The 13,421-nt window shown below is 30.4% G+C and overlaps 1 protein-coding gene and 1 pseudogene across 1 annotated transcript; both read right to left on the bottom strand.

Moving 5' to 3' along the window:
• Positions 1 to 1,751: 1,751 nt before the first annotated feature.
• Positions 1,752 to 5,137, bottom strand: LOC132726218 (bis(5'-adenosyl)-triphosphatase enpp4-like; annotated as a pseudogene).
• A 3,871-nt stretch (positions 5,138 to 9,008) lies between these two features.
• LOC132726217 (uncharacterized) lies at positions 9,009 to 13,421 on the bottom strand. Its single transcript, XM_060711496.1, has 4 exons — positions 13,065 to 13,421; positions 11,954 to 12,071; positions 9,794 to 9,921; positions 9,009 to 9,253 (listed from the first exon to the last, which is right to left on the bottom strand). The coding sequence occupies exons 1-4, from the start codon at positions 13,366 to 13,368 to the stop codon at positions 9,009 to 9,011; spliced, it is 795 nt and encodes a 264-aa protein (XP_060567479.1). The 5' UTR covers positions 13,369 to 13,421.

Genomic DNA, 13,421 nt, shown 5'->3' with positions numbered 1-13,421 from the left:
ATTTGATTTAAACATATAATTTTATTAGAAAATAATAAATTAATTTAAAGAACAAAATATTATTATCCCATGATATAAATTTTAATGCCATACCACTCTATGGAACTTTATCAACATTTCTTTAATTTTTTAATTTATCAATATATTCAAATGATACATTTCTAACTTTTTTTTATCAAGTTTTGGAATGTTAATGGAAAATGTGCCAATTGTAGACGTATCCCCTTTTTAATATTTTCATCTTTATGAACTCATGAGTTTATCGAATTCAATTGCATCAACTTCACGAGGCTGTGCATTCTTAAAGTTGAAATCGTGAATGTGTGAAGTAAAAATGTCATAACTGGGTTTTTCGTACACAAAACAATATAAAGTCATTTGCACTTTTACACAACAGGTTCTTTTATTTAACATATTCGAATTTATTATTTTACCGCTTAGCTTGTCGAGCAAATCTGGATACAAAAACATCAAGAAATCAGTATGGACCAGGGAAGATTAAATGACATCATATGTTATATACTTTGATTATATTTTACGTGACTCATTTGCTAAATGCTTTAAGTATTAGTTGACGAAGTCATAGGGTAATGCCACATGGTAACATCATTTTTCTTTGCACCATCCCCCACCACTCCCCCTAACAATACCGCCTTTTCGCGCATATCAGGTGCAAGGTGTTTTATTTTTAAATGCTTTTTTATATTCTTGACTTTTTCCAGTACAATTAAATAGATATCATATCCCATTGCGTGTGATATATCAAAATGTTCACCCATGACTTTACACCTATTGACATTACTTGTCTTCGTTGAATAGGTGAATATTTCTTTCTGTCACCGTCCTTGTTATCATCCTTTATTACCATTAGTTTAAATATATTTCATCGGATAGAAATTAAATAATATCAAGCGCTTTAAATGTCAATACAACAAAGTCGAATAAGAAAAATAAATGTATTTATGATCGGTCAAGAAATATGCTAAAAGCTATTGAGTATATATTTAAGAATCACCAATTAACTAATATATATATTAAGATTTTTATTAATTTTTTTTTTATCGGGACAATACATATGTTGTTTTTTTTACATTGGTATTTAGACGACCTCAACGCTTCTTTTCCTATAATCGTAAACGAAAACATCAATAACATCAATAAAAACGTCAAGCCGATTTTCATCAAAATTTCTAAATGTCTTTTTAAAAGTAAAATAAAAACTGTCAAGTGAACAAAAAAACAGTATTTTTACGATACTTAAAATCTATTTTTTTTTTACTAAAACATTGGTTATAATAATCATGGAAAAAATAGTCTTTACTGCGTTATGCACGCAGTATCAATATTGTTTGATAAATACTGCAAGATAAATCATAAGATTAAGGGATATACTTTAAATATTGTGACTTCTTTTTTTGGTTACTTAAGTGGACAGTAAGCGCTGTTAACATTTTAAAAAAATTTCATGACTGCTTTAACAAAAACAATTTAATTATAATTATAAAATCCATTGTTTGTTACCGTCAATGGTTATACCAGTCGTGTAAAGCAAATTTTGTCCGCAACGAAACAATTCAACTTTACCGACGAAGCGTGTTAATATTTTCCTATATGTATCTGATAGTTTAATAGACGATGTTCAGCTGCAGTAATACACCATTTCAGATTTTACCAAATTTAAAGCTAAACTGATAAAATCTGTTTTTTTTGTATTCTATGTATGAAAATATTTAAGTAATAACAAATGTTCGTTTTGCTTCCGGATTTCTTATTCTAAAAATAGGAATTGATATTGTTAAGCAATGCAATACATTGTTATTGTTAAATGTAACTAAATATCGTTTCGTGATTATGTAAAAAAATGTCATTGTGACTCCCCCCACCCCCACACCCCTCTTTCAAAGTGTCCGCTCATCCGGTAAGTGGACCTTTCAGTCATCATGACACTTATATATAGAAAGCGGATGGAAAAATTAAATATGTAAAGAATAATATCATATAAAATTTCAATTAAGCTGCGTTACAAAAAAGCACCTTTACATGTGTTTTTCAATTTGCATCAGTCATTTTATTTACAAGATATACAAGATATTTCTGATCGGGCTGATTAGAAAAAGATATAAAATTGCTAACATAAATATATGTAAATCAATTGTACTTGAACTTGATGTGACCCTTTGGCAAGATTCTGAATTGTCATTTACAATAAAATATTTCGTATTGTCAAGAGTGCCGTTGTTAGGCGCAGGCTTTAGACAAAGCAGTTTGCAGACTAGGGGGTATATATCAACGATACTAAATGGTAGCGACTCAAATCCTCGTTTTATGTTTGGTCCCCTGGCATAAAATATTGGCTTCAATCGACGAAAGGGTGTTTATCATACCCATGCGCTCCTAAGTACGGGCTCGCCGTATTCTTCCGGGCCCTGCATAATACAAAATCGTTTGTTAGAATTAATCAAATCTTGATAATTATCAATATCACGTGTGTCATAAATATCACAAATAGAATCAAATCAATGAAATAAGCGGTCTTTAAAATAATAAAGAATCAACTTGTTGACAAAATGTTTAATAATGTATCTATACATGTATATATCTTATTAAATCTCTACCTCGATATGTTAATAATTAAAGCTTAAAGATCCTGTGTGTTGTAACTGAGGTTGTATACCACACTTAAGTGAATTTTATATATATGTATATATAATTATGGTTATAAAACAATTTTTCAAACATTAAAGAATATATAAAATATGTACTGCAAATATTTGTGCACATTAAATGTAATCATTAAAATATAGGCATTATTTTTCATATAGGAAAATTTTGACTTAGACTTTATAGAAAATAAAATGTCTAATTACATGTACCTCCCTTTATTTACATGAAATATTAAATTCGGTAATATCTTTAAAAATAATGCTTTTTGGAACATTCAATATTTTGATAAATCTTAATTTGAGCATTCAAATTTATGATATGATATTAAACCATAAAAATTGTGTTACAGGATCTTTATCAACAATGTAAACAACATTATGATTATAAGAGGTTAAAATCAAGTATACCTTTAACGCAACCCATCCTTCCCTTCTGCAACCACCAGAACTGGTAAAATTCTCCTGTGTTCTTTATAATGCCAGTGTTCAGGCGATATCATCTTTACTGTACACTTTGATATGAGGTACATTTGTAAGGTTTATAAAATTATTTCCCTTTTCCCCATATCTACGCGGGGTTTAAGATATTGCATTTGGGTCCCGTTGTTGGAATAGCATCTACAGCATTCATGTCAATAAAATTTTGATAATTTTAAAAATTTGTTTTTGCTTTTAGCAAACCTCCGTAAAATCCCGGGTTACCCAACTTGTGTTTAATGCATTGACATTGTTCCAAAAATTTGTTTTATAAAAACTCCAAAACAAAAATACCCTAAAAAGGTCGTCCTTTTTCTTTAAATTTTAAAATTTTCACTTGGGGTTTGGTGTTTGGTCCAAAGAGTTTCCCAAAAGGGGTCTGGTTCACAAAAGAAAAAAACCATTAAAAAAGGAATCAAATATCACCCGAGAGCCTTTTTGCCGGCAAGTCAATACGAAAAAATCGGAACGGTATTTGGCCAAAAAATTTTAAAAAAGTAAAATTTTCGGTCTCAAACCCTTAATTTTTGCCTCGTCGCCTGGCCAAAAGTAAGCAGCGCTTTTAAGACCATGCTTTCGTGCTGTTACCCAAAGAGGTTTTCTCCACCGTCCCACCATTTTGTTTCTTTGCTTCTTTTGTTGAAATATTCATTAAATTCGGATCAATACATACTATTGGCTATGATTCCGTGACTTTCTTCATATAAACCTGAAATAAATAAAATATTTCTTTAAAACTTGTATTAAAAAATGATATATGTATTTTAAAAGACAATCGAATGTATTTGAATCAAGAAACACAAATTTATTCAAGTGAACATGAAAAAAATAAAAAACACTCAACGTAAAGTTTAACTAAGTTATATAAGATTTAAATTTGGCGACTTGTTTTTAAGTGTACTGTATCTTCTGCATCAGATTAAAATTATAGAAAATGATCTCATTAGACGAAGTCATGCGGTAAAGAAGAAGGAAAAACTACTATACTATTAAAGTAGAAAATATACCTGGTGTTGAAAATTTTATCTATTTTAAATAGTTTCGTAATATAACCATGGTATTATATTTGTAGTAATGATTTTATTTAATATTTAGATATTTTTGAAATTCCTCGCCCGATTTGAAATAAAAAAAGCCATGCGACGCTTTTCAATTTAAGGTATTAGGTCATAATTATTCTGGAAAAACACCGGAGGTAGCAAACGATCTGAATTAAAAATCAGTCACCCGTCATGTCAAAAAAAACCTCAGTGAAGCCCCTTTAATTATATCTGTTGTGTCAAAAAACCTCAGTGAAGCCCCTTTAATTATATCTGTTGTGTCAAAAAACCTCAGTGAAGCCCCTTTAATTATATCTGTTGTGTCAAAAAACCTCAGTGAAGCCCCTTTAATTATATCTGTTGTGTCAAAAAACCTCAGTGAAGCCCCTTTAATTATATTTGTCACCATTATTGAAAACAGTTAAAGATCGCTCTTTGGTGAAACAGCAGTCAGCATTAAAGATGTGTAGATATATTCTTGAATACACTTGATAAATACCTATCGCCGTTATTATATGCAAGAATTGTACATATTGCATTGAAAAATGTGAAGTTGAAAAAAAGTCTTGGTTACTTACCTGTTGCCATTGTAAAAATGTGATGGAAATGTTTTTGTAACAAAACTGCCTTTGATATACTGGGCTCTTGTACCATTAACAGCAAATGCATCAAAATTCGGTGTATCCACCTGCTCTATATAATCCCATCGAAATCCATCCATAGAAATCAATAAAACTTTATTTCCGGAGACCTCAAACATCAAGGTAGAAAGACAGACAGATAACGTCAAAGAATAAAGAATGAAATACATTTTGTCCTATCAACAGTTCACCTTCAAATGAAAGAAATAAAAGTTTAAATTATGCTCGCGTTAACAAAAATAGTGAAGAGAAACTGTGTTTGCTATCAGATTTCAAAATACTACACAGTTGCAACAATGACTCTTTTGTATATACGATTTCGGGGATTTCCCCCCAGGGTTTTTGAATTTAAAGGATGCATTTTTTAATTAAAATTTGAGATAAAAAAATAATGTAAACCCTAATCACGGGGGCAGTAAAAAAAGTTTCATGCGACCAAAAGAAAGCGGGTATTAAAAGCCCCTTATTTATATTTTGTTAAATACTTTGAAAATTATCATATTAGATAGCATCAAATATAAATAACCATATTTTGTCATCCTGACGCTCAATTCACCGTAAAATATTCGTAATTTAGGAATCATCAGAGCATTCACACCTCGTCAAGTTATCACCCTTTTCAACGACAATATCCAGACCAGTTTAATTTTGGTGCAGACGCAAAAAAGCGCTCTTTTTATATAAAAAAGTTTCATCATGAAAGTTATTTTACTGCAATTTTCAACCAAAATAACATTTTTCAACAAATGAAACTCTTTTTTCGTGGGTTGAATGTGGGGACGAGTGAGTGGTATAAAGATAGAATTGTTTTGCACATTTTAAAGTATTGATTTAAAGCTCAAGTGTTAACTTTATTTAACTCCAATATATTCCAAAAGCATAAAAACATAACATCGGAATTTTAACATAGAACATTTGGGGCACTATAAGAGAGAAAGACATGCAAAATTTTTAAGAAATGTAGATAAGTCAGAAATGAATTGATAATTGTATTAATGTGCTATCGTAGCCTAATTAGTTAGTGTGTTAAGCGTTGCAATGCTTTTCAATTTTTGGTCATTTTTCATAAACAGAAAATTACTTAAAAAAAATGGAGAAAGCTTATGATCTTTAAATTTTCCCAAAAAAGTTAAAAGGGCAAAACAACATGTAAGGGGAAAAATTTTTCTCGGGAAAAAAAAATTTAAAGTTCCGTCACATCCCCTTTTTTACCGGGGGAAAACCAAAGTAATATTTTAGGTTAAAGCTCACTAACAATACGAGGGCTTTTTACATTAAAAAATTTTTTTCCCTGTAAATTTTTATTGTTTTAAACCCCTTTTAAATTACAAAACAAAGGGCCCCGTTGAACCTACGCAAAATTGGGAAAAAATTTGTGGGCGCCTTTTACCTTTTTGCATTTTCCCTTGCTAAAAAAAGATTTTTAAAAAAATTAACAATTAAAAAAATGATTTTAAAAGGGGTAATTTCTTTGCTGGATTTTTTCGTATTTTTGGGGTTTAAAATCGCCCAAAACCCAAAAGCTCATAACAAAAATGTATATATTTGTCGTTTTTTTTATTTAATTCCAGTTAACATGTTACACTATGAGGTGTTTCACTAACACATATGGGTTTTAATTTAAACATACATAAATTCTAATATTTCTTTTTTTTCTTAAGCAAAAAAGAAAAATACTTAAGTCGAATCTAACATAATTATTTGACTTTGCAAACAACATAATAGTGTCAGTTTTATATTTTATTTCAGTGTTATAGTTGTGAAGGGTTATTTTAAAAGAGTTATATGTGTATGAGAAATGGTAATCTAACTTTTAACATGTAGATAGTATAATTTGATACCTGTAAAATGTATGTAGCAAACTATGATAGGCTCATATGATTCTTTTTTAAGGATGACATTTTGTAAACATGTATTTTCAGTTGTAATATATGTGTGTACATGTGGATGAGACACTACTAAACTAATAAACTATAAACAACATGTAGCTAGATATATCGGCATGGGAAAACGCTTCAGTATTTCCTTAAAGTCTTTAATGCAATATATCTGCTTCAAAAAAAATTGTTTGAAGAAATTGCTTGTATGAAATAAAAATGTTAGTAAATTGTAAGGGGATAAGATATATAAATGAAAGCATGAATTATAAAACAATAAAACAAGGACACAATAAGGAAAAAGAAACAGAGGAAAAATCATTTAAGAGAATTAAACATAAGCAGCATTTGAACAAAATAATAACAGAAAGAAAAACAAACAAAAAAAACAATGAATTAAAAAAAAATTTAAACGACGACGACAACAACATAAATACGACGCAAATAAACAAATACAGTGGCACGACATGGCCAAGTGGTTATCGCGCAGGACTATTTAGTTTATAGTTCGTGTTTGAGTTGAAACCCCGTTAGTTTCCAAAATGGAAAATCTACATTTATATCTCTTATTAACTTGTTACCCTACCCTAACTCTAAAGTAATTACCCTTACTACCACCAAAGAGTAAAGGGGACCAGTCTTAAATGTTTGACTATACAACACCATGGTTTTATCTCGATATTTCTTCATACTGAAATGTCCTAAACTGGAGGCTGTAGAAGTCAAATTCAGAGGCAAGAAACGGAATTTCTTACTTCTAAAAAAGTGCGTCATAATTAGTATTACAGTTCGAAAAAATAAAACAAAACAAAGAAAACATCTATTAGATTATATATTTCACACTTGCTTTAACACAATGAAAATGTAAATCAAAGCAAATATTGCTATAAAATCCCGATGTGTCTTTTTATTTATACACACGTACATTGAAATCCTTAAGCCTTAGAATGGACTGTCTAAAATTAAAAGCAGGTCAAATTCATTTCACAAATGCTGCAGGTTAAAGCTTCATGTCTTCAGGTGAAAAAAATATTTCAAGAAAATCAAAATTTATTAATATATCTTAAGATTTTAAAAAAATGTAAAAATATTGAAGATTCAAGAATAATTTATATGTGACTTATTTTGCAGGGTTATCACCATAATACCCGCTGCGTGACTTCCGCAATAATAGGTATTTTTGCACACATTTTGATAGCTTTTTTGGCAATTTACCTTGATTTTAAGTGCCTTTTGCAACGTGTAAACTACTTTATTTGATAACTTAGCAATATCATATTTTCAATACATTTTCAACAATTCCATGAAAATTTGCATATTGATGAAAACTGCTTTAAGGTTTTATTTTGTTATTATTTACGCATGATGACACATATCATTGTGAGGGATATTACGTTAAGATCCAATGCCGTTAATATAGCGTGCGTGTACACAATGCTTTGAAAAATATATACGAAAAAAAGAATTGGTGCAATATCCTAAAAACATATTCAATACTCATTGATTCTATAGTAACACCACTTCTCCAATCCAAACACAAATTAACTGGTTTTGATTTAAAGAAACGGTGGACATGATAGGTTTTCCATGTCAGTACTGTTATTGTTTGACAATATTGATCCGAGACATGTGGCCATCAATGCATTTTTTGGTCGGTGACTATTGGATTTCAAAGTTTAATCATACGGATTTTAAAGTATGGCAATATAGTATACATGTTTTATGTATAACTTAAAGTTACAGACCTGCCCTAACTAGCCTCGGTGATAAGGTGTTTAGACTTTGAGTTTCAAATGGAAGGTTGTAGGTTCGGATCGTGATGAAACATTTTTTTAAGTTCTTTTAATTATTATATTTTTGCGAAACTTGACTACTAAGTTTTTGTACATGCCAATCACCCATTGTATAAAATTACATACACATCTATATTTCAAAGTTTTGATTTTTTTTCAAAGAAAGGGCACAAGCAATTAAAGTAATGATTCATCCACTAATGCTGCATATAACTTAAAAAAATATTAAAGAAATCTGACTGGACGTTAGTATAAAATAAATTATCGAGAACTTTCCTATCATTGAAATCAATTAGTTAATCATAATCAACTACGGAAACTAACGAAAAAAGCTTCCAAAAATAAATGAGTTTTGCAGGTCAATATTGCCTTACAATATATATATATTAAATAATATATTATTTATTATTTTTTTGCAGGCCAAAAATTATACCAACATTAAACATCTCTGATACAAAAAAAAAAATTGTTTCAATTAACATGTTATCACTTATACATGTATTACTTAGTGATCTATCTATTTTTCACAAATATAGTAGCATACAAGGGCACATAAGCAATCATCAAACTTGTAGTTTGCAGTTGCATTTTGCATGCGTAAGCAATGTTGAATGTTTGGGTTATTTGGATATCCGTGTGCCCCCAAAAGTCTGCCGACATAGTGACTGGGTCTCCGTCCACAAACGTCCACGCCCCTGGTGCAATAATAATCTGTAGCATTTGCATTGCTTCCATCAACATAGTATTCGGCAACATTGTAGCCTGTTACAGAAGATTAAAATCTGCGTGATTGCCATCGGACTAGTCTATCGTACACACTGTCTGAAATTCTCTCAACTATCTTAATTAAAAAGTTAAATCTGAAAAGACCGAATGTCGTAAAAAATTTATATAATCATATAAAACTATCTATTTCACAAAGTTTTCAACCTCTACCGGCTCGAGGGGTTAAACCCCTTTTTTATCAAAGAGTATGCTGTATATTTTCAAGATCACATATTAACTTTCTTTTTTCTAACACTATGTTATTTTATCTTAAAAAAATAACTATGTTAATTACTAATCTATACATCAAATGACGTCGTTACCAGTATATACTGACGTCACTTCCATCTACCTCAAAAACTACATGAATTGAAAGTGTCAGATACTTAAAACTGAAAGAGGGCCAGTCCGAACTACCCTTTAGCTCAAAAGACATTAAGTCTTAAGTATACATAAATTGAAAGGACATAAAGTCTCATTAATTTCAGGAAAAGATTCCAAATCAAAGGCAGGAAACAAAAATTGCATATTTCATACCTGAACAATTCCTGACAAGATCCAGAAGCATGTTCATTTTGGCAACAGTTTTCACGCGAGCAAGGAATCCACCAAGGGCGTTACACGCTGCCCTAGCATCCCACTGTGTCACAAACGTCTTAATCACCCTGCCATTGTAAAATATAGTTATGCTCTAAGTTATTATTTATTATTTAGTATAAAATAATCTGATTTCAACATAAAAATGGTGATAGCAACAAGTCAAAAATAACAGAATCTGGTGATACTGTGTAACTAATGTAGACTATGTTGCACAGGCCAATCTTTTTAGATCGCTAATTTTCAGTTTTTATGTTGTATGATTTACGTTTAATTTAATGTATAACTTATCATCAAAATATAGAATTTTCAATTCAGACAAACAATTTTGGAACGATTTGTGTTCAAGTTTTTAATTTATGTAAAGATATTCTAAATTTCAAGTTTTTTTTAATATTTTACCTTTTCAATCCTTTTTTCATATGTTTATTCTAAAGGCAAATATGCGGATCAGAAATTTGATTATCTTTACAGTTTACGGGGTTTTTTTTTTTTTTTTTGGGTTTAATTTATTCTAACAAAACCCCTCGTTTCCAGGGAAACGCAAAATCAATTTGAGAATGCACATTAAGTATAGACAAACATACATAAAATAAACTCTATATATATATTTGTAGACACACATATCAATGTTGGAATAAGCTACGAACTTTACTCAGATATTGAAATAACTTTTTAATGAATATAATGAATTTTGATGTTGACAACTGCAACAAGTAGTGGATATGTTCACCCGTGCTGTTCTACAGGAATAAGAAACTTCGACGGGAGCGATAATTTCTGTAGAACAGCTACGGATAAATACAAACATACTTGGGGACTTGGTATATGTTTACATTATTATGTCATTTATGAAGCACTATAAAAAACAGAAGACGACTTTGAACGGAATTAAAAATAATATCGACTTTTCTTCTTTTATGACAATTAACACTCATTAAGAAATACAGCGTTTTCATTGAATGACAAATAAATTTGGACACTAAAACCGAAATAAAGTAGACAGTGTCTTGATAGAATATTTTAAAACGTTGACCCCAGCTATGACTATGAAAGACCCCAGCTATGACTATGAAAGACCCCAGCTATGACTATGAAGGACCCCAGCTATGACTATGAAGGACCTCAGCAATGACTATGAAGGACCTCAGCAATGACTATGAATGACTTCAGTTATGACTATGAATGACTTCAGCTATTACTATGAATTTGATAAAATTTGTTTTCAAGCTGAAATCGGCTAGACTGTGTAAATATTATAATTGGCATAATAGGGGGCATTGGTAACGCACGTTATCAATGTATTGACCATTTCCTTAAAAAGAAAACGATATTATTTAACTACATAAGTTGTTATTACTTGTTAAAAAGTTATTGTTTTAAAAGCATATCACTTAAACACAGTGTTGTCAAAACAATTTGGTACCAACTTATGATAAACTACTTTAGCAAAATATAAGACTTTGAAACTTTCTCGTGGATTAAATCCGAATGCGTTTTATTGCAATGTAATATATACTTTGTATTTACTTATTGCGGGCTATAATTTTCTCATCTTACAAACATAGAGTTTTCACCAATATCGCAATAAATATAAAAAATCATGCTTTCTAAATTATGTATAAAAAGTCATGTATAAGAAAAAAGTCTCAAAAAGACATCATTGAAAATATTTCCCCACCAATGTTTTCCAAACAAAAATGAGTAAATATGTACAAGTATCAACACTCATTTTTAACTTGTTCCCCGAGAACAAAACATATGTTGTCCCACATTGTTTATTTTAGTTAAGCAAAATGCATAGCTTTTCACTCGAATCGGACTCAGAATGGCAAGAAAATACGATTTTTGAAATTTATATCTATGTTTATATCTTGACTATTATTTTATATATCTGTATATATTTCTGTTTTAAGTGCCCCGACGGATCTTTGTAAGAAATTCATTTGTTGTTGTTGTTGTTTCGACTTCAGAACCTCAGTGGAGTTTCTTTACAATTTTCTATGTTTTTATATACATTTGTATATGATGATACGTTTGAAATAAAAACGAATCATGTAACATAACTGAGATTTTAGTATGTATTATAAAATGGTTTACTTGTAAGTGAAATGCTCCCCATCGGACAATTGTACTGTTCTAAAAATAGAATCGTCGGGCGGGCATGAGAATGCAGGAAGAGCCGTAGTCGTTGTTGTCGGCGTAGGTGTAAATCCGACTGCAAATAAAATGTATATCAATAAGATACTCTGTTAGATCAAAGAATGTGACTCAATCGTAAAAGTGTATACAATAATATTTCAGATATCTGAATAAAGCTCAATAGTTTTAAAATGCTGTGTACAACACCACTAAATGTAGTTCGTCAAATATATATTAGAGCAATTTGTTTTCTGTATTAATACACTATATAAGAAAATATAGTTATAAAGAAAAAGAATCATACTCGACAAACTTGATTTATTTAATTCAATGGAAAATACATCAATAGAGATTTCACTTCATGTAATTAGTCTTCGGCAAAAACATATTCAGTCTGGTATGAAAGATACAAGTTTTCACCTAGTAAACACTAAATATAATGTCATCAATCATACAATAAGTTATGTTGTTGGACTTTTATACTTAACATAGTTCTTTTTCCGCTATTTTGATATTTCATTCCCTTCTTTTTATCTTTTTGCTACTTATAGTTAGATTCAGCATCTTTATTTAGATCAGCCAATGTATAATCGGCTCATACCAATTTGTGCAGCTTTAGCCAATAGAAATGTTTGTTCTTAATTTTCATTTTCTAGCGATATCTGAGATCATTTACACAGAAAAAGTTTTCTAGTTATATCTTTTGAAAATACTGTTTTAATACGTTACATGTACAATATCACAGTTTCTTACACCGCACGATAACATCTCTGACAAAGTTTAACCTACACACCCTACGAGCAAATGTAAGTGTTCAGCTTAAATAATTCGCGTTTAGTGTCAGAACGTTGCAATTTTTTCGGCCAAGTGTTCTTCATTTCAGCTTTCCGAGCTGTTATTTCTTCAATTTATCATTAGCAACCCCATAATCATACCAGTGAAAGTACGATAATTCACATAAGCAGCTACGGATATAAACGATATGTAAAAGTAATGTGTAAAACGTGAGGAAAATATCACTCCTGGTCTTGCAAAAAAATACGTATCACTGTCTATACATTATTCCTACCTTGTTTTTGAAAAGCCATCAAAGTTGAATTTTCTACTGTGTCTTCCACGCTTATGACATTGTTACAACCAATGCATGACAAGGTCTCAAGATCGTATAGAACACTCATACAGGAACTCATTCTTCCACAATCACCAATACACCTGAGATACCGGTAAATGGCACTTTTATTAAATGCGACTTGTGTCTCATTGCTACAGCGGTAATCTTCTATAACAAAATGTTTCGTAAATATACTCCTCAGAGTTTGACCAGCTATAAAAGATATGCAAGCGAAAAAGATGCATACACGTGTTGAATTCATGATTGCTTGTGGACAAATGATTATTTCTTTAATTTGGCAAGCTGACGGACGTA

The sequence above is a fragment of the Ruditapes philippinarum genome, unplaced genomic scaffold (assembly GCF_026571515.1).
Source record: "Ruditapes philippinarum isolate M1 unplaced genomic scaffold, ASM2657151v2 ctg8774_1_1_1_1, whole genome shotgun sequence".
Lineage (NCBI taxonomy): Eukaryota > Metazoa > Mollusca > Bivalvia > Venerida > Veneridae > Ruditapes > Ruditapes philippinarum.
This window is presented reverse-complemented; position numbering and strand designations above follow the sequence as displayed.

Excerpts from the sequence above, each read along its gene's own strand:
- LOC132726217 (XM_060711496.1), bottom strand. The coding sequence starts at position 13,368 with ATGAATTCAACACGTGTATGCATCTTTTTCGCTTGCATATCTTTTATA. Across the intron at positions 12,072-13,064 it reads GATGGCTTTTCAAAAACAAG|TCGGATTTACACCTACGCCG; the intron begins GTAGGAATAATG and ends TTTTATTTGCAG. Across the intron at positions 9,922-11,953 it reads GGGGAGCATTTCACTTACAA|GGTGATTAAGACGTTTGTGA; the intron begins GTAAACCATTTT and ends TTACAATGGCAG.